This window comes from Stegostoma tigrinum, chromosome 5 (genome assembly GCF_030684315.1).
Source record: "Stegostoma tigrinum isolate sSteTig4 chromosome 5, sSteTig4.hap1, whole genome shotgun sequence".
Classification (NCBI taxonomy): Eukaryota; Metazoa; Chordata; class Chondrichthyes; order Orectolobiformes; family Stegostomatidae; genus Stegostoma; species Stegostoma tigrinum.
In genome coordinates this window covers 81,630,720-81,654,215 of record NC_081358.1, presented here as the reverse complement: position 1 = coordinate 81,654,215, position 23,496 = coordinate 81,630,720, and the positions used below count along the sequence as shown (strand labels likewise).

General features: G+C 39.4%; 1 protein-coding gene across 5 annotated transcripts in view; it reads left to right on the top strand.

The window, feature by feature from the left end:
- The first annotated feature begins 1,077 nt into the window (after positions 1 to 1,077).
- lpin2 (lipin 2) overlaps positions 1,078 to 23,496 on the top strand; it is a 104,235-nt gene continuing 81,816 nt past the window's right edge. For 3 of the 5 annotated variants that reach the window (XM_059646087.1, XM_048529363.2, XM_048529360.2), the window contains exon 1: positions 1,078 to 1,457. In XM_059646087.1, coding sequence (XP_059502070.1) covers positions 1,137 to 1,457 — 321 coding nt within the window. In that variant the 5' untranslated portion in view covers positions 1,078 to 1,136. The other 2 variants (XM_048529361.2, XM_048529362.2) reach the window with 2 other exon arrangements.

Below are 23,496 nucleotides of genomic sequence, written 5' to 3'. Positions count from 1 at the left end.
ATCACCCCGCAGCTACAATTCTGAAATAGCTGTCATGTCACATTCATTTATTTCTACTTCTGTCCACAACCTATTTATCTTCTTACCAATATTGAGTGCATTTGGATAGAGCCTTAAGTTTTGACTTTTTATTGTTTTTATTTATTCTAGTTTAAATTTCCAATGCACGTGCCTGCTTATATTTGCTGCTCGTTCTTGTCCTTTTGCACCCCCAATAATCAGTTTAAATCTAGAACTCATTGCATAACAGGGTGATCAAGGCAGGAACCCACAAGGCATTTAAGAACTATTTAGATAAAAACTTGAAATGCCAGACAATCAAATGCTACAGGCCAAATGCTGAAAGTGAGATTAGAATAAATGTATGTTTGATGACTGGTTTAGACAGGACGGGCCAAAGGGCCTATTTCCACATTGTAAAAATTCATCACAATTCCAAGTATCCTTCTTAAAGTAGGGGACTTCACCAGAGAAAATAAGTAGAAAAAAAATGCTGGATAAACTCAGCTGCTCCGGCAGCATCCGTGCAGAAAGAAAAACAAAGTTATAGATATGAGATAATGGGAACTGTAGATGCTGGAGAATCCGAGATAACAAAGTGTGGAGCTGGATGAACACAGGCAGCATCTTAGGAGCACAAAAGCTGACGTTTCGGGTCTTGACAATTCATTAGAAAAGCTGAAGGGTCTAGACCCGAAACGTCTCTTCTTGTGCTCCTAAGTTGCTGCTTGGCCTGCTGTGTTCATTCAGCTACAAACTTTGTTATAGTTTCGAGTTCTACATGAGTGATGATTTCCAAAAAAAAGTTGTTAGACTTGAAGCATTAACTGCATTTCTCTTTCTACTGATGAGCTGAGTCTCTGCAGCACTTTCTGTTTTTCTTTCAGATCTCCACACAAGCCGTGTATTTTTTTAGAAGATAACAGAAATTGCTGGACGAGCTGAGCTGGTGTGACAGCATCTGCACAGAGAAAGCAGAGTTAACGTTTCAGGGGAAGTCACCCTTTCTCAGAACTGCATGCACAGTTCTTTCAGTTTTTATTTTTCAGAAGATACCGGGGAGGAGTGGGAGGGAGAAGGAGGAGGAATTGTCTGTTGGAAGTTTAATTTTTAAAAACTGGTCCTGAAAAAGGGTAATGCCTGAAACATTGTTCCTTTCCTCCAAATACTGGCTGGCCTGCTGCGTTCTTCCAACCTCCTGTTTGTCTACCTTGGATTCCAGCACCCGCACTTTTTTTTTATCTCTAATCAAGTTTTACCGCTGCAAAGTCCGTTCAAATGAGGCCAACTTTGAAGAAGTTCTCTGCTCCCTCAGCCATGAACTCAGTGAGTCCCTTTCTCACTACTATGACCCCCTTCAACTCTTGGGCTATACCATGAAACAAACCCGCTTCTACAGCCACGTAACCTTCCTCAGCTCCTGTCTTCGTCACCATCTCATTCCTCAAGGCCTACAGGTACATTTCAAACCTTCGAAATTTGAGTCTACCTCCCATGTTCATACTCATGTCCTCAACAAGAATAATACCCGAAACGCTGACTACTCCTTTCCTCCAGATACTGCCTCATTTGCTGTGCTGTTCCAGCCTCCTTTTTGTCCACCTTGGATTCCAGCACCTGCAGTTTGTTTTGGTCTCTAAAGAAGTTTAACCTTCCAGGACTTGCTAGCCGGCGCTCGCGACCGCAGCTCCAGCGCAGGGACCGTAGGCTCGTGCTCACACGCGCGTGCAGCCCGTACCACCTCGCGCGCCGGCGGCAGCGCGCTCGGGGTTCGCGGAGGGTCACGTGCACCGACGGAGTCGGCCGGTGAGCAGGAGACGCCGGCATCCGGCTGGAGATGGATATCTTCACTTTCACTTCAGTTGAGTGAAGGCTCCGGGGCTGTGAACCAGGAGAACGGGTAGTGGCAGGAGGCAGGATTCAGCCGCTCACGCCTCACCCTCACCCTCACCTCCGAGAAGGTCAGAAGCTCCACCCTACAACCTTTCCTTCTCGAGCGCTCGTCGGGCTAACGGTTCACCATCTCTTCCAGCCCCCACCATCGCATCGGGAGCAGCCACTTTCGTTTTGTCATTTTTAAAAATTATTCTGCGCGATTGGTCGTTCACTTGAATTTCGCTTTTCAATTCACTTCAGAGGTTTGTTTTAAATGAGACGTTTTTTTGATATACGTGTTCTGTTAGTGGGTTATCTCCCCCTCCCAGTGCTAACTCAGCCATCCTGAATCAGCCTCAAGGAGCACGCTCTCTGCAACGGGGGCTCCCGCTGCCTCCGGCTGGAGCCAAGGCGCACCTACTGCTCGTTACTTTTTTTCTGTCAGTCAGTATTTCTCTGTTGTTAAGATGGTATCGTCTCAGTTTTTTTTAAATTCAGAAAATGAAAATTGTTTCGTTTAAGTTCGACCTATTGGAAATAAGACTTTCTTTTTAAAAAATCTTCATTGGTGTGATTGGGTGAAAGGTCAGGCGATCTGAGCCGAGTAATTAAGCATATTATTTAAATAGTAGTTTTATGAATGCCGCAGATCTTGACTTTTATGAATACGCTGTGGTCATTGGTTTATCTTGATTTCTGATTGAATTGATCAGGGTCGTTATCTTCATAGATAAGCAGAGTAACACTTTCTGACTTGATTCCCCTCCTGTATGAGGAGTTCATCATTTTATCGCATTTTTCACTTTGTAATACGTCAGTATGGAAATATCTTATTTGACCTTTAGTCTCTAAAACGGAACCGTTTGCTCATATTGTGTAGTGATCTTGGAGCGCCACTGGGCCTGAGTGTTGATTTTGTGCGTGTCTCTCTTACCACACTGTGGGGTGAAAGCAACAGGATTCCTAGTATTGATTGTTGTTCTGCGTTCCCAGGTGTGAGGACTTCTTTGCAGATGCTGTGTAGGGCAGTTTTAGTAAAAGCTCTCAAACAGGAAGACTTGCAGCACTCCAACTGTTCACCTTAGGAAATGCCATAGTTTGAGGTAACAAGAGTCTTGCAGTGGCAATGCGGTGCAGTGATGTCTGGGCAGTTCAGGGGATTGTGGTTAAATGATAGTGTTCCCGCTTGTGTGTCCAAAAACAAGAGCCCTAGTCCCACCCATTCAAAACAAGGCCTGGGGAGAAGTCTGCGATAATTAAATCTCACTGGAAAGAAAGCTCCAGAAGCAGAAGGCTGTAGGGGTGTCAGAGGGAAATATCTCACAAGACATGAGTTTACGGAAACTCGGTATCAGAATATTCTGACTTGGAATTTTAACTCTTTGTCCACACATGCTGCCAAACTGGAGTTACTCCAGCACTTTTTTACTTTTTAAATAAGAGTTCAGAGAACCCATGTTACATAATTTCCCAGAGTTGTTAGCTTGTTTTAAGGGTCTCTGGAGCACCATTGTTTGAAGAAGAGCATCTTGTGTAGGTGCAGAAATTAATTAAACAAAACTAATTACAGGCATGCTAGCTGAGCACGAAGCTCTAAAGGGAGGGTAGAGGTGACACTTCTCAATGGTTTGAGTCTAAGGGTATTGCTGAGTCAAGAGATGAAGTTGACTCCTGTTCGAAAAGTAATAGTTTTTTTTGTGTAATAATCTTTTTTATTTTGTTAGTACGTTGGCAGCCTCTGAATATGCTCAGTGACTGATATCCATTGTAAAACAAAAGCAAACTTCCAAGATTTTGCTCTGGTATCTGACTTGTCTGGTATTGCTGTCAATTGGGGTCATAACAGTTGCATTAGAGGAATTGTTAAGAGGTTGGGCCTGCGCTAAGGACTTTAGAAGAATGAGATACAATCTTACTGAAGCATAAGAATCTGGGTTTGAAATGGTAGGTGGTGTTTCCCCTCAGGAGAATCAATAACTAAAGATTATTTAGAGACAATGCATCTCCCATGTAAGACAGAAATGAGGATGAATTTCTTGTGTAAGGGTATTTGTCTTCCATAGAGGGCAATGGAAGTCAGATCTCTGAATATATTCAGAGCTGACAAGCCAGATTTTTGAGGGAGTTGAGGATTATAAGGTTTTAGATTAAAAACTGCTATTAAGGTTGTAATCAGATTGATTTGGAATTACCTTATTGAATTGTGCAGCAGATTTTTTGGCTAAATGGGTTTTTATTTACTATAGTTTGTCATTAAATTTGCTTGGAGAATTTTATACTGACAAAATTACTGGCACGGAATCTAGTACTTGGAATAGACTGGAATTACTCAAAGTTTCTTGTATGGTCTCTTTGCAAATTTTGAATAAATTTTACTTTATAATTTTATTGTCAAGGCCTAGTATCGATATCCTTGAATAGTAGCTGAGCATTTTGGGAGTTAGAATAATATTAGAAAATCTGACACTCAACTGCCTGTTTTCTTAAAAGTTTTCCAAACTTAAAAGATAAAGAATCATGTTCGTGGTAGTTAGCATTGAGTCTTTTGTAAGTGGATCGGAGGAGAAAAATAATCTTGCTGATTTTAAGGTTTAATGGGACCACCAACATTGTTTGTATTGTCTGATATTTAATCCTTTTATGCAGGGATCGCTGGATAGCAATTGAGTTGACAGTCTAACTGAGTTTCTCCTTCATTTGACAACAGTGTATTTGAGATTAAAAAGAGAGCATATTTCCATAATCAAACCTGTAGATTTCTGTTCTGCCTAGCTTTGGTGGAAAAATTGAATTTTTGAAGAAGGATCAAATGCAGTTATCTAAAATTTACTATACTTAATGATCTTGTAATGTTTTGTACTGCTCCAAATTATATTGAGTGAAGACAAAGCAGATTTGTCTTTGCTTGTTTAGCCTGCCAAAATTTGTAAACTGGTGCACAGTGTATGCATTAGGAAGGTTACCAGAATTTGACAAGCCAAGATACCATAAATTGTTTGTTTCAGTCATAAGTTGTAATTATGCTAGATTGTTGTCTAATGAACTCCTACGGAAAAATATTTGCATTGTGAATCTTGAAGATAGAATTGAGATTGACCTGAGGATTTTTTTTTGGCTATTCTTGTTAAGCCACTGAAGCCTGCTGTTATATGAAGGATCCTCATTTGGGATGTTCTTGATACTTGAGAAGATGGAAATTTTAATCTGTAAACTTGAGGTGATTAGTTCCTTAATTAAGACATTAATAATATTTTTAACTAAAATCTGTATATACTTACGTTCCTGACTTTGTTTTTAAAGTGACATGTTTCAGTCTTATACCAGAATTTGCTTTTGTCACAAATCCTACTACTTGCCATTATTAAAATAATTGTATTTTGCTCAAATTTATTGCTGCGTTTAGATTTGGGCTCTATTTTATGTTTTGAGCTGTTTAATTTTATGAAAGTGCAACAACCTGCATTTAAAGGTTGTGTCGTTTGCATTTCCACATTCATCAGATCTCACTTAATTCTGGAGTTGAGAAATATCCTCTTGCTAATCAAGGCTGCACTACATTTTCACATGTTGAGTTAATGTGTGGTTACTTTTAACTGCTGGTTGTGAAGCTGTTTTGGGGTTCCTGAATTTGTGAAAGGTTCTATATACAAATATATAGTATTGATAGTTATTGTAAAAGCAGAATTTAATGTCATAATTTGCCAGCTGATTGTAATACAGACACTTAATTCGAGGTTTCAGTTTATTTTAAATGGAAAATATAGTACATTTCTGTCTAAAATATATATTATGGCAATAGTAAGTTTATATGCTTGTATACACAAAAATCAAAAAATACAGTAGATCTCACAGTTGGAAGCTAAAATACTTTTGTTTAAGGCTAGGTGTACTATTTCTTCACATTTTGAAGTATGTCATTTTATCATGCTCAAACTCTGCCAACTAAAAACTCTGTCCCTGATGTTTGTTGCGTTACCTCAACAATATGTAGCCAAGTTCCCAAATAGCACAATACTGAATATTATCTTTTTGCTGCTCTAAAGATCTACATCAGTTTACAAATCTTAACAGAATAGTAAAAGATCACTTATTTTTGTTAATAATTGGTATCCCTAGTGACAAGTAGTTATTGATGTCAAGTTACATTAAATCAGGTCCTGGTGATTTAAGGCTTTCCCATTTAAAATGCTGCTGTTGAACATACCATAAACCATGAATAGTTTTCCTAGGGAAGTACCATGGCCAGTGGCATTCAGATTTTGACATTGATGTATTATATGACTGGTTGCCAGTTTTAATTTAATGACACTTGCTGTCAGTGGTCTGTTGCCTAGCATTATTGCCAAAATATTACAATGAAATACAAATAAGGAAATTAAAATAGGTTATTATTCTGTTTATAAATGACTTCTGCATGTTCTCACTCATACTCCAATACTTTGGAGGTTATAGGATGTTTAAATTTAGGCAGCAGCCATAACTGAACTGTATTGTATCATCCAATTCTCAATTCATTGGTGAAGGACAACAAGCAGTTTTGAGAGTCACTACTAAGGTTAAGTCCAGGTAATTCTTTCTCAACTCTGCTTGAATTTATGATTTCACACCATTCTATAGGGATCCCAGTGTTACAATTTGTATTCTTAAAATACTTTTTAATAACAAAAGTTCCCAAAAATTTTAATCTTAATTGGCTTGTGGAAATTAGTTAACATATTGTAACACTACATGAACTGCAGTGCTTGAAGGCAGCTCATCACCATCTTCAGTGGCAATTAGGGTTAGGCAATAAATGCTGGCCCAGCCGGTGATGCCCACATCCCCTGAATAATGAGGAGAGTAGTTGGGAAAATCTTCTTGCAGCTGTACTGGAGATTGGTTAGGCCACTTTTGGAATGCTGTTACTCTAAATAAAAACAGTGTGATTGTATCTAGATTCTTACACCCTCCTGTCCCACCGATTATTGTTCTGAGAGATGATCGAAATTTTGCACCAACGTAAGTTTGTCTCAGGTTTCTGAGTGTGGTGCAGCTGTATTTGTTAGCATGATTTTTTTTTCAATTTATCAAGAACTAAATTATTACCACTGAATGAAATGTTTAACAGAAATTGTTTTGTTAAGCTTGATGATAAAATAGTGTCTAAATTTGTTTACTTTACTTTTGCATTTATGCTGTTTTCAAAAATGACTGTTATTGACTAACTGGTTTTAAAGTAGCATCATTTGACAGCTGACTGAGATAGACATTATCTCTGCATGCCAACTGAGGATGTCCTTTTTTTAAAAAAGTCAGATTATACCAAAGATGATCTTTCACCGATACAAAGAGCATAAATTCTTCTGTTGCACCTAGGCAGGTTTTATGACCTGGGTGTGACATTCTACATGCTAAACAGTGATATGAAGTTTAATAAGTTTTTTTTTTATTTTAAAAAGCCAAGTACAATGGATGCTAGGGATTTGAAATAAAAACAGTGCTAGAAAAACATAGCTAGTCTGACAGCATCTGTGAAGAGAGAAATAGGATTACGAATGTTTGGAGCCCAAAGTGACTTTCTTTGGAACTCTTAGGACTTCTGTTTGCTGTCTCTGAAGTTAGCAGTTTTTATTTTATCAATGATCATTAGGTTTTGTCATAATGGCCCAGATATTCTGATGGCCACAAAGTCATTAGAGCTTGACTTTGAGACCAAGGAATCCTTGATACATCTGACTCTGTGAGGATTGCCTGGGAAATTGAATTTTCTGATGTGAAATTCCTCTGCATCTGGAGCCCTCTGAAAGACAGATAATTTAGTGGGTTCTGACTCACTTATTAAATTCAACGCTTAGAAGAAGGTAGGCAGTTAAAAATCCACTGTAAAATCCTGGGCTGCTGCTATACTGAATCCCCCAATCACCACTAGGACCATGACTGCCAGCTGCTACCACCTCTGTCCCCAACCCCAACCCCACCCCTGAGCACTCCTTGCTAAATTGCAGTCATGGTCCAGCTGGAATCTGGTCATGTATTCACTAATACTGCAAAATGCACATTACCTATTATAATAGAATGATCATTTAACAGAATCAGACCTTTGCTTCTAACATTCATAAAATTCTGGCACGATTTGACTTTGAAGCTTGCTGAGTTTAACAATTATGATTCTTCAGTGAAAGTAAATAATAAGAACAGAAAGTGTGTGGCAAAATCAGTAGCCTGCATGCACTTGGGCTTTAGTTTCTAACTTATGTTGTTCGTTGCATTGGAGTGTGTGGCTTCTATTATTGGATTATGATTTTTGTCACTTTTTTTTCCTGTGTCTCTTTTCTTTTTTTTCTGTTCTTTCTTTTGTTTTCTTCATTTTATTCTCCTCTGTTTCAGACGGCAGGTAATATGATCAAAACTGGTGCAATGATGTAACAGGTCACATTTTCAGTGATGGCTGAACCATAAGCCAACAGATTTTTTTTTTTGAGATTCAAGTTGATATGGACTGATGGATTGAAGCTCAGGCGACGATTCTGACGAAGACTATGTTTTCCCTAAACAAAATTACAAAATTCCGGGAGTTAGACTGCAAGTTGAATGATCTATCAAGAGTTTTTATTTAGTTATTTGATAGAGGTTTGAATTTATAGTGTTTGGAAGAAGCAAGAAAAAATATTGGTGAATATTCAGCAAAGTGGAGCAAAAGCAAATTCCCAAGTTTCCTAAACAAAATAGTAGTGGCCTAAACTTCCCTAGTCATAGGAATATTGAGTGAATTTGCTGTAAACTGCAAAAGAATAGAGAAAGTTTCAGCACATTCTTGAAGTTACCAGTAAAAACTAATGAAAATGTTAATTTTCTCTAGGATTTCAGTAGCTCTTATTGTTAACCAGAATGCCAGTCTAAAGTGAAGTTGAGGTACGATGGAGGTTAGATCTTACAGCAGCTCCATCTATAATTGCTGTGCTTTTCTGTTGCCTTTCAAAAAAAAGGTCTGTATATGGGCTGTAGTTTTTGGCTCAATGTATTTTCCTTAGCCATTTTTAACATGTTTCTGCCATCAACTTTAGAATGACAGTTGTAAGCTCTCTATAAAACCTGTGATGCATAACTCTAACTACAAATAATTTTGAAATGTTGACCTGATATTTATTTTGTGACATTCATTAATTAAGTTGACCAAATAACTTGAAAGTGGTCATTGTTTTGCAGGAGATCTTGCCAGCTAAGTTATCTTTTGCACAACAAATGGGGAAATGTATTGAAGACTGACTCTGCAATGTACTAGAACTCTTTTTTTTTCTCTCTTTCAAATGGTTCTGTGGGCTTTAGCAGGCAACTATATCTCCCTTTATAGACTGATGCAAAAAGAAACGGTGACCTGAACTTTGCATTAATGATGACAACAGATCTGTGTTTACTGTCATTGTTTTACATAAAGTAATGATGATATCCAGTGAATGTGATGTTGAGGATTACAGTATGTTATTGCTGAGCAATCAGCCAATTAACACATGCCTCAACTTTCTCTGTTAGTCTTGCTGCACAAAAACTTTTGATTTGCTTGTTGAATTAGGTGTAAGTATTTTTTTTCAAGTATATTAAGTCTTAAATTACTTCTAACTGGCCCTAAAGTTTTATACTTATATGTGATGAGTTTCTTTCATCATGATAAATGACTTTAAAGATCTGAGTTTTAAAATTTTTTGGCTTATATCTAAATCACTTTAATTTGATAGTTTTATTATATTATCCAGAAAATTTGAAAGTTGTTTTGCTATTAGGGTTGCAGTCTGAGAATGTTTGTGTGTGGCTGTTTACCTGCACGCTCACATCACTGTTGTTAGGTGCCTAGAGGTCCCTTTGATTTGGTGTCAGATTTAAACTGTAATTGCAAAAAAGAAATCTGTCTCCCAGAGTTGGCTAAATCTTTGTAGACATCTGTCTTTGAAATCACTTGTGCATGATGTTGTCACTACTGACTGTAAAATCCAACCCGTCAACTGCACTGATGTGGCAATCCCTCAGAAAGATGACTGAGCTAGAATAGCTTGGCCATATTCTGCAGCAGCTTCGGCTCACATTTCCACCCATGTGAGCATGCACCTAAATTTGTAGGTAATTCATTCAGTTAAGACTGTCCAATCCAAATATTCAGTTTTAATCTTTTTAACAGTGTCAAAGGTGACCATACTGTGTAGAGTAGAGAGCAAAGAATTATTCACTTCATTTTGAGAATGTCTGTCTGTTCTAATACTTCAGATGCTCTTGGTCTGATACTTCTGTTTGTCTTTTCCTTGGTGTTTGTCTTTATAATCTCTCATTGTTCCAATCAAAGGAACAAACCTTTGTAAAGATTTACCAAATGCTTCTTACAAAATATGACAAAGTTGGGTTTCCTAACAGTACAGAAACAGATCAGTCTATCACTTCTGTTTGGCTGTCTGTGAGTAACTCAGCTACACTTCCATTGTTCCTGCCCTTTACTGTGGTGTTAGATTATTTCAACAGTGTGTTTTACATGAGGAAGAAAGCACATAGGTCAGAAGTAACACGAGTTCAAAACTCATCGGTAACATCAATGGATTTGTTCTATTGATTTGTGAAAGACATGTGACTTGATCTAATTATTAACGGATCTTGTCAATTTCTGACATCAGATCTTATGGTCTTGCTAATGAAGAAGTGTTGGTTATCATTTGAAACTTTGAGCAGCCTTTGACCATATACCTTTATCTTTCTGATGAGAGGTTGTGGCAGATTTTCAGTTGCTGTTGGTTAGTGAACGTTTTTGTTTTGTTTTTCAAGCTGCCAATTAAACAAAAGCAATGTGGTTATCGGTAGCTTACTTTATAACAGTGAGTTTGCTACACTTGGATTCCTTGAATTCATTCTCTGTTCTGGTGAGCCCAAACGATTGGAAATTTTTTTATGATAGACAAGGATTTTTGAAGTTTAGGAGGGAACTACTCTTTTTAAATGTATTTGTATAAAGAGGATTTTGATTGTTCTGGAGAAAGTAGCAGTGAAAGTGAAGATAACACATTTGGAAGATCCTGGCTCTGGGTGAGTTTCTGAAGCTAAGAACTGGCATAAAAACGCTTTTTTACAGGTAGTTCTCCTGTAATGCGATAGTTGCTTTCTTGTATGACCTCGCACTATAGAAAATCTCCTTAGAGAAACATGTTGTAGGGAAATCACTACCTATCCAGCAGAAAGTTCTCGTTATCCAAACAGTGCCCACTATTTATCAATTGCATTACAGCCAATTCGTGTTAATGAAACATGTGTTATAGCAGAACTACTTATAGTTAGGATGTGGAAAAGGATCTGTGAACTTTTTTTAACTTTTTGAAATCTCTGGGCGTCTCACTAGCATTCTGCATTCCAGTGTATTAACAAACCCTGGGAATTTTTAGAACTTTGGATGTAATAGTGTTTAAAATAACATTGTGTAATTTCATAGCACCTGTAAAATGTTATTCAGCGGCTCGAGCCAGATCTACCTTTAAATCGGGTCATGGCTGATCAGGACCTGCCCTCTAATTTCCTTCATTTGTTCCATGTCGCTTGATGCTCTTTTGCATCAGAAATCTGAATCCGAGTACTGTACGTTTTACTTGACCTAGTATGCACAACCTTTGCAGGGCAAGGGTATTACATTTTGCTACTACTAACATTTTTAAAAAAGTGCTTCTTGATTTTACTCCTGAATGGCTTAATTCTAATTTTATGATTGCCTTCCCTTGCTCTGCATTCTATCATTGGATGAACTACTTTTTCCTGTATCCTCCTGAATTCCTTTGATTATTTTAAACACTGCAAATAGCTCGCCTCAAATTTTAATATTCGGGAGAATTTGCTCTAAATAATGACCCACAGTCATTATTCAACGTTTTAATCTCTGATGTAATTCTAATAAATCTCTTTGCCCTGTTCTGGCATTCAGTACAATCATATCTGATTTACTTAACCCTGCTTTCCTACCCTTCCCCCATATCCCTTGATCTCTGAGACCAAAAATCTAACTATCTTGCCCTTGAATATCATCAGCCCTCTTGGGTGAGAATTTCAAAGATTTGCAAATCTGAGTGAAGAAAGTTCTTATTGTATTAGTCCTAAATGATCATCCCCCTTTGTCCTGATGATCTGCCCCATATCTAGATTTTTGATGCAGAACAGTTCATGACATTTTCAAGCTTATTTGAATAAACACAAAAAGCTTTAACTCCACAGGATGTGGTTATTTGGGTTTCATGAATTGCAGTAAGGCCTGTTAGCTGAAATTTGTGCTTAATCTAAAATGGATATTTTTCACGGTGATATTAAGAAATTATGATTTGAAAATTAATTTTAGCTTTTTAATTGAGTGTAAAGTGCAGTGATTTTCTGTTGATCAGTCTAGTGTTACTTATGTGGCAAGTTGGCGCTTAGCACCTTAACCCACTTTACTGGTATAAAATGTTTCCCCTCTTTCCAGTAGAAATGAGAATATCTAACAGATTTGTATTGAGCTTTTTCAATATTTGGACTTTTTCTATTTGGAAGTTTCTGAATATATACATGAAGAACAATCTTTGAGGCAGTTGTGTTTAATCCTACATGTCGGGCTACTGCAGTCTACAGTGTTTGGAATTTGACTTTCTGTTGACTCCCAATTTAAGCTGGTGCTGTTTTAATCTGTCTCTGTACACCAATATAAACTACATTCTGGTGTTTCTACAGCAAGATTCGGTTCAATTATTATTGCACTAAGCTCATAGGCCAACCAATTGCAATTCAGGCATTACATATATAGGCTTGTTGTTGGTACTCACTTGTCAGACAGTTGGCATTAAAGGAACAGCACCATTTAATTGTATAAGCAACTAAAGCTTTTTTTACCTGATGTAAGCAAATTTTTATATCTGTGGTGTCCTTTTATTACCCTCATGCTCTTCTTCACTTCTCCCACCCCCACACCTCCCCCAAAAAGCAACTACTATCTCCATTTTGCCAAGCAGTCCACAATCTGCCACTTTTTTCAAACACTCTATTCCCTACAAGTTGTCGCATCCAGTATGGAATGTCAGACAAGATGTAATTTCTTCAGCTAATTTTGGAAAAGGTTAAAGTGATGGATATTGGAAAGTTGAAAAAATTTGCTTCAGTTCTGTCACTGACTAGTTTCTCCAGCTACTAACTCTGCCCCTTTCTCAGGCCACTACCGGAGGCAAAATTAGGCAGTTTCCAGCCTTGGTGTGAAATTGATCCTGAAATCAGCTACTGATCCAATATCTGCGCCACCAAAAGAGGCACCTACTGACATCGTTGTGCCATTTCTTGTCTTGGTTCCATCATATCTGGTCCCGAAACCTTCATCTCTGCTTCTAGATTCAATTATATCAAAACCGTTTTGGGCTGTCTTCCTGTAGAAATTTGCGTTTGGTGTACCAGCAGTTACAATGTAAGTGGTACGTTACACGTCCATTGCAAGAGAGCTTAGTTCTAGGAGCAAGAAATATAACAGTTGCTGCGTAGGGCCTTCGTGAGACCACACCAAGAGTATTATGAGCAGTTTTGACTTCCTTTCCTCAGAGAGGATGTATTTGCTAGCCAGGGACTGCAGTGAAAATTTACCAGACAGATTCCTAGGATGGCAGGTTTGCCTTAAGAGGAGAAGTAGACTGTGCTTATATTCACTAGAGAATTTAGAAAAATGACAGATTGCATTGAAATGCATAAAACTCTGACAAGATTGGATGGACTATTTGCAGAAACTGCCTCCCCTTGTCCAAAATAAGGGATCATAATTTCAGTATACTCATTTTGGACTGAGTAGAAGAAATTTCTGAACTTAGGGTGGTCAGCCTGTGGAATTTGTTACCACAGAAGACTGGCCAGGTCATCACTGAATCCTTTTAAGGAAGAAATAGATTTCTAGAGGTGAAATGTGTCAAGGGGTATGGGCAAGTGCAATTTATGGCATTAAAGTAGATTGATCAGCCATGATATGTTGAATGCCACGGTAGGCAGAGTGGGCAAATGATCTGCTCTTGCTCCTGGTTTCAGTTTTTGTGAGCCTGCTCTACGAACTGTTTGACAAGACCTAAGTGGTCAAATTTTTTTTTCAAAAAGATACCTGCACCTTGTGCCTTTTCTGTTCTCTTTTTCTCTGTTCATACTATGAATTGCATTGCAAGTTTCATCTTTCAATTCCAGTCATTTTCCAGAGCAAAATTTCTGTACATCAGGAAATTTCCTTGGACGTCTATACATAGCTTCTGTCTTCAAACTGTGGATGAATTTATAGGCTTTTGTGTATTAATTGACCATCAGTCACAAAAAAAACTTGTGATAAGTATCTGAGCTCTTTGAATTCACCCATGACTTCTAATTATTTGACACTAAACAGTAACATAAAAGAGTTAATAGAAATATTTCTTATGCATCAATATGAAAAACCTTGATGGCCAAGGAGAAGGAATGAAATGGATATTAAGGTGATGGAGGTGTTGTTAAAATGAGCAAGGCAAATAGTCTAACCAAAATGAATGTCTGCTATCTAATTTATTTTTAGAAAACAAATGATTATAATCAATATCCCTAAGAATTAGAATGTCATGTGGTTTGTGGTTTTACTGTACAATCCCGTGGCAATTTAAGTTAGTCAACTAGCACTTTGGAGTTAGGTTTATATTAAATGGTGTTGACCCATTTTCAAAAATTAACCCAGGCATTTTAAATAAAAGATATAGTGTGTAATGATTGCAGTAGATTAATGGGTTTGGTGTCATGACCATTTGTGGATTAGCTTTTGTTTGCTTTTTGGGACAAATTGAATTTTGCACTGCTGAAATGTGTCTAACACTAGATTCTGTTTTGCTGTATAAATGAGGCTAATGGCACTCTATTGTTGAAGCATGAAATGTAAACCCTTGGTGACCACAGAGGTCATCAAATGAGAAAATCAGCAAGTTGATGCCTCAGCTGTCTTGCCCTTTCAGAAGCCATACAACAGTGGTACCTTATACACACAGTGTATACTAACATGTGAATGGTGTAAAGTTGCAGTATTTGTGTTATATACCCACTAAATGGCCCAAAAAAAGTTACCTTGTAGGAAGGACACAGTTGGTGGGTGAGTGAACTGTGAGGAGGATGGAGAAACGCTTGTGAGATTTAGACAAGTTGAGTTAGTGGGCAGATGCATGACAAAGTATAATGTGAATAACTGAAATTATCCATGTTAGTAGCAAAAACAGGAAGGCAGATTTTATTGTCAGAATAATGATCGATTGGGAAAGGGGAAGGTGCAATAAGACCCAGGTGTCCTTGTACACCAGTTGCTGAAAGTAGGTATACATGCACAACATTGAAGAAGGTAAATGGTAAGTTTGCCTTTGTAGTGAGATGATTCAAGTATAGGAGTGGGGATGCTTTGCTGTAATTATACAAGGCCTTGGTGAGATCATATATGGAATTTGTGCAGATTTGGTATTTATCTGAGAAAGAATGTTGGCTGTGAATGTTTATCAGACTGACTGACTGATCCATGGGGTGGCAGACCTGACGTATGAAGAGTGACTCCATCAGTTAGGACTATTCACCTGAGTTAGAAAAGTTAGGTGGGGAGGAATCTCATTGAACCTATGAAATTCGAACAGGACTAGACACGGTAAATTCAGGAAGGATGTTACAAATCCTTGGAGTCTGGAGTCAGGTTAAGTCTACAGACATGGAGTAGGCTATTTAGGACTGAGATGAGAAGTTTCTCCTGCCACAGAAAGGAGTTGAGGTCAAAAGCATTGAAGGTTTTCAAGAAGGATTTAACGATAGTTCTTGGGGCTAAAGAATTCAAAGCATCTGGGGGGGAAAGAAATAACAGGATAGAGCAGATTGACCAGATGTTATCACATTGAATGATGGAGCAGTTGAATGGCCCACTCCCATTTTCTACGTGTCTTTTTGTTCGTTTTTCCACTATTGCTAATCAGTGTTTTTTGATACTGAAGATTCACTTTTACCAATATTGTTTCATTTCTTTCAGGTCATGATTATTGTGAGAGATTTAGAAATGGAAGTAAACTTTTTTTTTCCTTTTTATTTCTCTTGCTTCTGCCTTAATCCTGGATTTAACATGAAATACATTTTCCACCAGATGCAACCATATTTAGACTCTGAGTTGATTAACTGTTGTCAGCTCTTGAGTCTGAGGACATGGACAGTTTCTTGTTTCTGTTTACACAGGTTCCCGATCTCATATGGAAGGTGCTTCGTTGGAAAGGCATTCTAGTCACGTGAGGTGCTGATCAAAATTCTGTCAAATTTATGGACAAATGTGATGACCAATTCTTTCTATTTGTTTACTAAGCACTGAGAGCAAAGTCCGGCCCAATTCTGCTTTTAACTTGAATTTTAATTTACAATTTAAAGACAAAAACATGTAATAACATAACACCTTAATTAAAGCAAAACATTTAAAAGTGAACCACGAGCTTTAGTTGGATCCATTTATAAACTGCTATTTTTACAAAAGGAAAGTTGCTTCATGTTAATACTCCTTTGCAGGTACTGGCATGCATCCTTTAGTACTGTAAGGAATATGAAAAAGAAACTACACACATTGATAAACAACTTTTATTGTGAGCCCTCATTGAACTTCATATGGTTTTGCTTCAACATAGTGTTACTTATCCATGCTATTCTGTACTGTTGCATAACAATTTAACTATTTATTCTTGGGATCTGTGCTCCAGTGGCTCGGCCAGCGTTTATTACCATTCCTTAAACTTGAAAAAGTGCTGATGCAGTACTGCCTTGAATTCTTTTAGTCCTTTTGAGGTGTAGCCATTGTGCTGCTTTGAAGGGAGTTCCAGGACTTTGACCAAGTAACAATGAAGGAATGGTTATAGTTTCAGTTATGTTTGGGTAATGTGTGGATTGAAAGTATGATGTTCTTGAGCATCTGCTCCTTTTAGGCAGGTGAGGTCATGGGTTTGGGAGATGATGTTAATGGAGCCTTGGTGAGAAGCTACAGTGCATCTTGCAGTACACTGCTGCTACTGCACACTGGTTCTCTCTGATATTCCCTGCCACTGGTCATGTTATGAACTCATCCAACAAATGTGAGAAAGCACCATCATGCTCAGGATTTCCTTTGGATGCCCTTGTGTATATATGGGGTGACTTTTCCCCCCAGTAGTCATTATCCTGGAAATTTTAGTCACTGGAATTTAGGGTCTAATTGGTCCACTACCCCCATAAACCTTGAATATAACTGGGGAGTCTGTAATTCACCGTTGCCTTCTCCATGACAATCTGTCAGCCAATTAACACTTTTTTTGAGTATAATTTGTGATTGTCTTAAGTTTAACCTTCTTGTGCTCGCTGTGACCTGTGCAAGACAGTATGTTTTAGCAACATGTCTGTTTTCAGTAATGTCCATTTCTGTTGTTTAAAAATATGTGAAGATGGCCTAATCTTTGTGATCCTCTCGGATTTTTTCTTGTAAAACAGTTTCACCTGTGTGTGGGTGTGGCTGTATGTATTGTGGTTTCTGCTTATAAGCATTCCTTACTGAAGTTGACGTACTTCCCCTATTCATGTATACTTGTCAGTAAGTCGGGTTTGGCCCATATTATCAACAGTGTGCAATAAATAAAAACAACATAACGTTGTAAAGTTTTTGTCCATTTATGATCAACACAAATTCTTCCTCTCCACTGTGAGGAAACAGCATGGAAATTAAGTCATTATAGTCCCAGATATCTATTATTGCTGACATTGTCTTTTGCTTGTTGAAAATACTCTGCTTTTAAACAACATTTAAAGTATATCAGATACATTCAGAGAGAAATCAAAAGATCTTGTAAAGGCAGACAGCATTATTATAGAAGGTGGCCTCCTTTGTTTATTGCTCATACTTGAAATCTTGAAAACCCCAGAAGATCCCTTGAGACGCTTTGTAAAATTTTAATAATTACATGCGATTAGTTATTGAGTATTGCTTCTGGTTTCTCATGGCTATTGGAAAGTCAGAGTAAAATAATTTACATTCTGTATATGAATTTTTGAATGGATAACCATGATATATCCTTTTGCATTGTTTAAAAAAAAATCAAATGGTGATCTGGATATAGTAAGAAGTGCCAATGCTGGAGAATCAGAGATGACAAAATGTAGAGCTGGATGAACACAGCAGGCCAAGCTGCATCAGAGGAGCAGGAAAGCTGACCTGTTGGGTCTGGACACTTCTCCCAAAACGTCGCCTTTCCTGCTCCTTTGATGTTGCTTGGCCTGCTGTGTTCATCCAGCTCTACACCTTGTTATCCCAAATGGTGATCTTCATAGTTTATCACAATGAAGGTGAGGGAGAACAATTTTCTGGACTCTGATATCGCCAGGATATGAACCAATGAGAAAGAGGTCATTGACTTGCAAGTCACAAGTTCACATCCAAATTGTATAACTCTGCAATACATTGAGATTCCTCTGTGGTGGTGGTTTTTTTCAAAGCTTTTCTCAGTGACCTGCTTGGGATCCCATTAAGTTATGCAAGTCACAGGAACTTTGGTTGCATTCCCAATAATTGCTGCATTAACCATTTGTAGGTACTATAAGTTCCATTGAATATCTTGAGACTAGGGAGGGGTAAGTGTCAACTAGTATATCAGTCCTGGTGTAAAGCAATTTTGAAGTGCGTTGAGAACAGCTTGGCTTTACTGGCTTAGTTTCTATGGTGTTCTGTCTCCCAGCACGTCCTACAGCGCATATCATGTTGCTTAGCCATCTTTGGGTGAAATATCAGGAGGTCATTGGATTAGACTAGACTATTAAACCTAATAAAACATAAGAGCAGAAGTATCAGAGATGATGGGAACTGCAGATGCTGGAGAATCCAAGACAACAAATTGTGAGGCTGGATGAACACAGCAGGCCAAGCAGCATCTCAGGAGCACAAAAGCTGACGTTTCGGGCCTAGACCCTTCATCAGAGGGGGTGATGGGGTGAGGGTTCTGGAATAAATAGGGAGAGAGGGGGAGGCGGACCGAAGATGGAGAGAAAAGAAGATAGGTGTAGAGAGTATAGGTGGGGAGGTAGGGATGGGATAGGTCAGTCCAGGGAAGACGGACAGGTCAAGGAGGCGGGATGAGGTTAGTAGGTAGATGGGGGTGCGGCTTGGGGTGGGAGGAAGGGATGGGTGAGAGGAAGAACAGGTTAGGGAGGCAGAGACAGGTTGGACTGGTTTTGGGATGCAGTGGGTGGAGTGGAGGAGCTGGGCTGGTTGTGTGGTGCAGTGGGGGGAGGGGACGAACTGGGCTGGTTTAGGGATGCAGTTGGGAAGGGGAGATTTTGAAACTGGTGAAGTCCACATTGATACCATTAGGCTGCAGGGCCCCCTCACCCCTATCCCAGGCCCCAAGATGACATTTCACACTAAGCAGAGGTTCACCTGCACATCTGCCAATGTGGTATACTGCATCCACTGTACCCGGTGTGGCTTCCTCTACATTGGGGAAACCAAGCGGAGGCTTGGAGACCGCTTTGCAGAACACCTCCGCTCAGTTGGCAACAAACTACTGCACCTCCCAGTCGCAAACCATTTCCATCCCCCTCCCATTCTTTAGATGACATGTCCATCATGGGCCTCCTGCAGTGCCACAATGATGTCACCCGAAGGTTGCAGGAACAGCAACTCGTATTCCGCCTGGGAACCCTGCAGCCTAATGGTATCAATGTGGACTTCACCAGTTTCAAAATCTCCCCTTCCCCCAACTGCATCCCTAAACCAGCCCAGTTCGTCCCCTCCCCCCACTGCACCACACAAGCAGCCCAGCTCCTCCACTCCACCCACTGCATCCCAAAACCAGTCCAACCTGTCTCTGCCTCCCTAACCTGTTCTTCCTCTCAGCCATTCCTTCCTCCCACCCCAAGCCGCACCCCCATCTACCTACTAACCTCATCCCACCTCCTTGACCTGTCCGTCTTCCCTGGACAGACCTATCCCCTCCCTACATCCCCACCTATACTCTTTCCACCTATCTTCCTTTCTCTCCATCTTCGGTCCGCCTCCCCCTCTCTCCCTATTTATTCCAGAGCCCTCCCCCCATCCCCCTCTCTGATGAAGGGTCTAGGCCCGAAACGTCAGCTTTTGTGCTCCTGAGATGCTGCTTGGCCTGCTGTGTTCATCCAGCCTCACATTTTGTTGTTTAAGAGCAGAAGTAGGCCATTTGGTGAGGTGGTGGCTGATCTTATCTTCAATTCCACTTTCCTACCTTTCTCCCCATTGCACATGATTTTCTTTTTAATTGTTAGGAATCCTGCCTAATTCAGCCTTGAATATACTTAACAATTCAACTATGCCAGCTCCCTCTGGCAAAGTATTCCACAGAATCATCCTCTCTGTCTTGAATGGGTGACTCTTTTTTTGTCCTGAAATTATGTCTCTGGTCCTGGAACTCCCACTAGAGGAAATAACCTCTCCTCATTTTAACCTGTCAAGCCCCCTCAGGATCTTGTATTTCAAATAAATCGCCCCTCATTCTCCTAAATTCAAAGTGAGTATAAGCACTTTTCTGCCTGTTCCAACCTGTCACTGTTATGGTGCCTTTCTGTTCCATTTCCCAAGGAGGGATTGACATTGAGAGTAGGGAAGTGCCAAAGGAGAGGGAGTGTGTTGCCTGTTGAAGTTATTGAGGAGCTTGCACTGGGAAGGGAAAGCGTGTTGAAGTGTCATGTGGGAGACCAAGTCAAATGGGCTGCCAAGTGATGCTATGAGGGAGTTGAAGGGTAGTGAGAGTTGCTGCCTATGTCAAAGGGGAGCACGTGCTGTTGAGTCAAGGGTCTGGATGCAAGATGAGTGAGGAGCAGATTGGCAAGTGCAGTGAGAAGGCCTTGTAGGTGAGAATGGACCGTAGAGTGAAGTCAAGGGGCCAAAGTGGAGAGAGTGGGCCGCTACATAAAGTGACAAGGGGATCAGTTTTAGGCGGCTGACTTGAACTGCAGCCAGAGGAGAGCGGATTGTTGAGTGAAGCAGAATGCAGGAGAATGGACTGATAATTAATGTGCATTAATGTATGGGTGGAACTGATGCCATCTTCCAGTTCCAATTGCACGTTGACACTTAAGATGTCTTATGCCAGTGCAGTGGCAGGAGAAGCACTCTTCTTTTCATAGATTACAACAACCAGTGTACAGAAGATGGTGATCCATATCATGCTTACACTGTTTTTGTTCAGTACAATTTCAGAATCATTTCCACCGCCTTCCTGTTTGTATCCATGCCTCTGTGCCATATTCCAGTTTGAGTTGTCTGCTTTTAATTTAAAGTGGCACTTGAAGTTTAATTGTGTGAATGTAACCTTTGCTTTTATGGAAATTGTGCAGGCATCTTAAATTTTACTTTGAGAGTTATGACCCCATTTGATGTTACTATCGCACAATTTGAATCCCAGATATTTTATTAAATTTAGCCTGGCAAACTTGCATCAACAATCATGACAGTACTATTAAGCAGCATTTAGCCTATGTTTCATAGGTAACAATTTAGCTGTTAACCTCATTATAGCCTTGATACAAACATGGACAAAAGAGCTGAATTGACAGGGGAGGTGAGCATTGACAGTACTTGACATCAAGGCTGCATTCAATGGAGTGTGGCATCAAGGAGCTCTTGCAAAACTAGTATCAGTGAGCATGTGGGGGCAAACTCTTCGCTGGTTAGAGTTGTACCTGGCACATAGGAAGATGGTTGTGGTTCCTGGAGATCAGCTATCTCGGCTCCAGGACACCCCTACAGGAGTTCTTTAGGATAGTGTCCTAGGTTCTTCTCTCCATTATATGGCCAGAAGTTGGGATGTTCACTGCAATGTTCTGCACAATTTGTGACTCCTGGTGAAGCAGTCCATGTTCAAATGCAACAAGGTCTGGATAACATCTAGCGTTGGACTAACAAGTGACATTGCACCACGTAAGTGTCAGACTGTGAACATTTCTAATAAGATACAATCCAGTAAGAGCCCCTCAGTGTCCAATATGAACATCGTCGGGGTTACCGTTGACTGGAAACTCAACTGGGCTTCCCGTGTAAATAGTGTAGCTAAAAATGAAGGTCCGGGGCTAGGAATACTGCAGTGTGTAACTCTTACTTCTGACTCCCCAAAGCCTGTCTGCCATCTACAAGGCACAAGCCAGGAGTGTGGTGGAATATTCCCCTTTACTTAGATGGATGCACCTCCAACAACACTGAAACTCAACACCATCCAGGACAAAACAGCCCTCACGATTGCTTGCGGATGTGGTGCCATCCATTCCCTCTTCCCACTGATGCTCAGTAACAGCAGTGTGTTCTGTCTGCCAGATGTTACTGCAGAAATTAAAGGCTCCTTGGACGATATCTTCAAAACCCACAACTGCCTTAATCTCGAAGAACAAGGGCAGCGCATAATGGGAACCCCACCTCCTACAAGTCTGCCCTCCAAGTCACTCACCATCCTGACTTGGCAATCTATCGCCATGTCTCCACTGTCACTTGATCAAAATTGTTGAATTCCCTTCCTGGGGGCATTGTGGGTAATTGTACAGCAAGTGTTTTGCAATGATTCAAGAAGGCAGTTCACCACCTTCTGAAGGATAACAAAGAAACAAACAATAAATGCTGGCCATCCAGTAAAGCCTGTGTCCCATTAATGAATAAAAAAGCACATGAGGCTACAGATTTGGTTCTTATGGTAAAGCAGAAATTTATTATGCAAAATAAAGCAAATTAAGGTTTCTACATATAACCATTATGTAAAATGTACCTTACTTAGTTATAAATGCCAAATACTTCCAATACCAACATTTTTATAGTTAAGTAAAATCCAGATTAAATTTGCCTCCCTTAACAAAGCCATTGGCTGACTTAACTGCTTTCAGTTCTGGTTCCATGAAACCTTTTTGACTCCCCACCAAGATCTCAGACTTCCTCAGCTTTGAACAGCCAATACTGATTTTTACCTGAGAACTTGTGGTATGTAAGTTTTCACAAAGTGACACCTTTACTGAGTTAATTTATTTCTATAACTGCTCCTTAACAGAATTCTAAATAGTATCTTTTCTTAAAATAAATTCCAATATATCCCAAGTGACAGTTCAAAACAAAGTTTCTGAAAGAAAATGTCCACTCCTCTGCATAGACTTCAAATAAACTGCTGTTCAAGAACTTTTAAATGCGAGTCCTCAAAAAATGATGTCCCATAACAGCAGGCAGATTGCTGAGTTAATAAACAGCTAAGAAGTGTTTCCATTGGACATTCATACCTTCTGTGTGTCTCAGAACACTTGCATAGGTTTTTCCATGGTAATTATGAAGGTGCACTTGTTATGTGATTGTTCATAGTGCATGCAACAGGAGTTTTTTTTTCAATTTGTCGGACAATGTCATTGGGGCTTAAGCAGCCACTTTGAATTTGTGTTCGTCTAAGACCGACTTTATTTTACTAGCATAAGCCAAGTGATGCTGTCAGTATCACCCAAGATCTCCTTGTAATGTAGTTTTAATTCTTGCATTCCGTTAGTGTTTTTTTTCTTGTTATGTCTTGTAGTCATTGCATAATTTCTCGTAAAAGTCATTTTCCTTGTTTAGTAAGCAGAGCAACCCATGCTCTGCAGATGTCTTGTTTGATC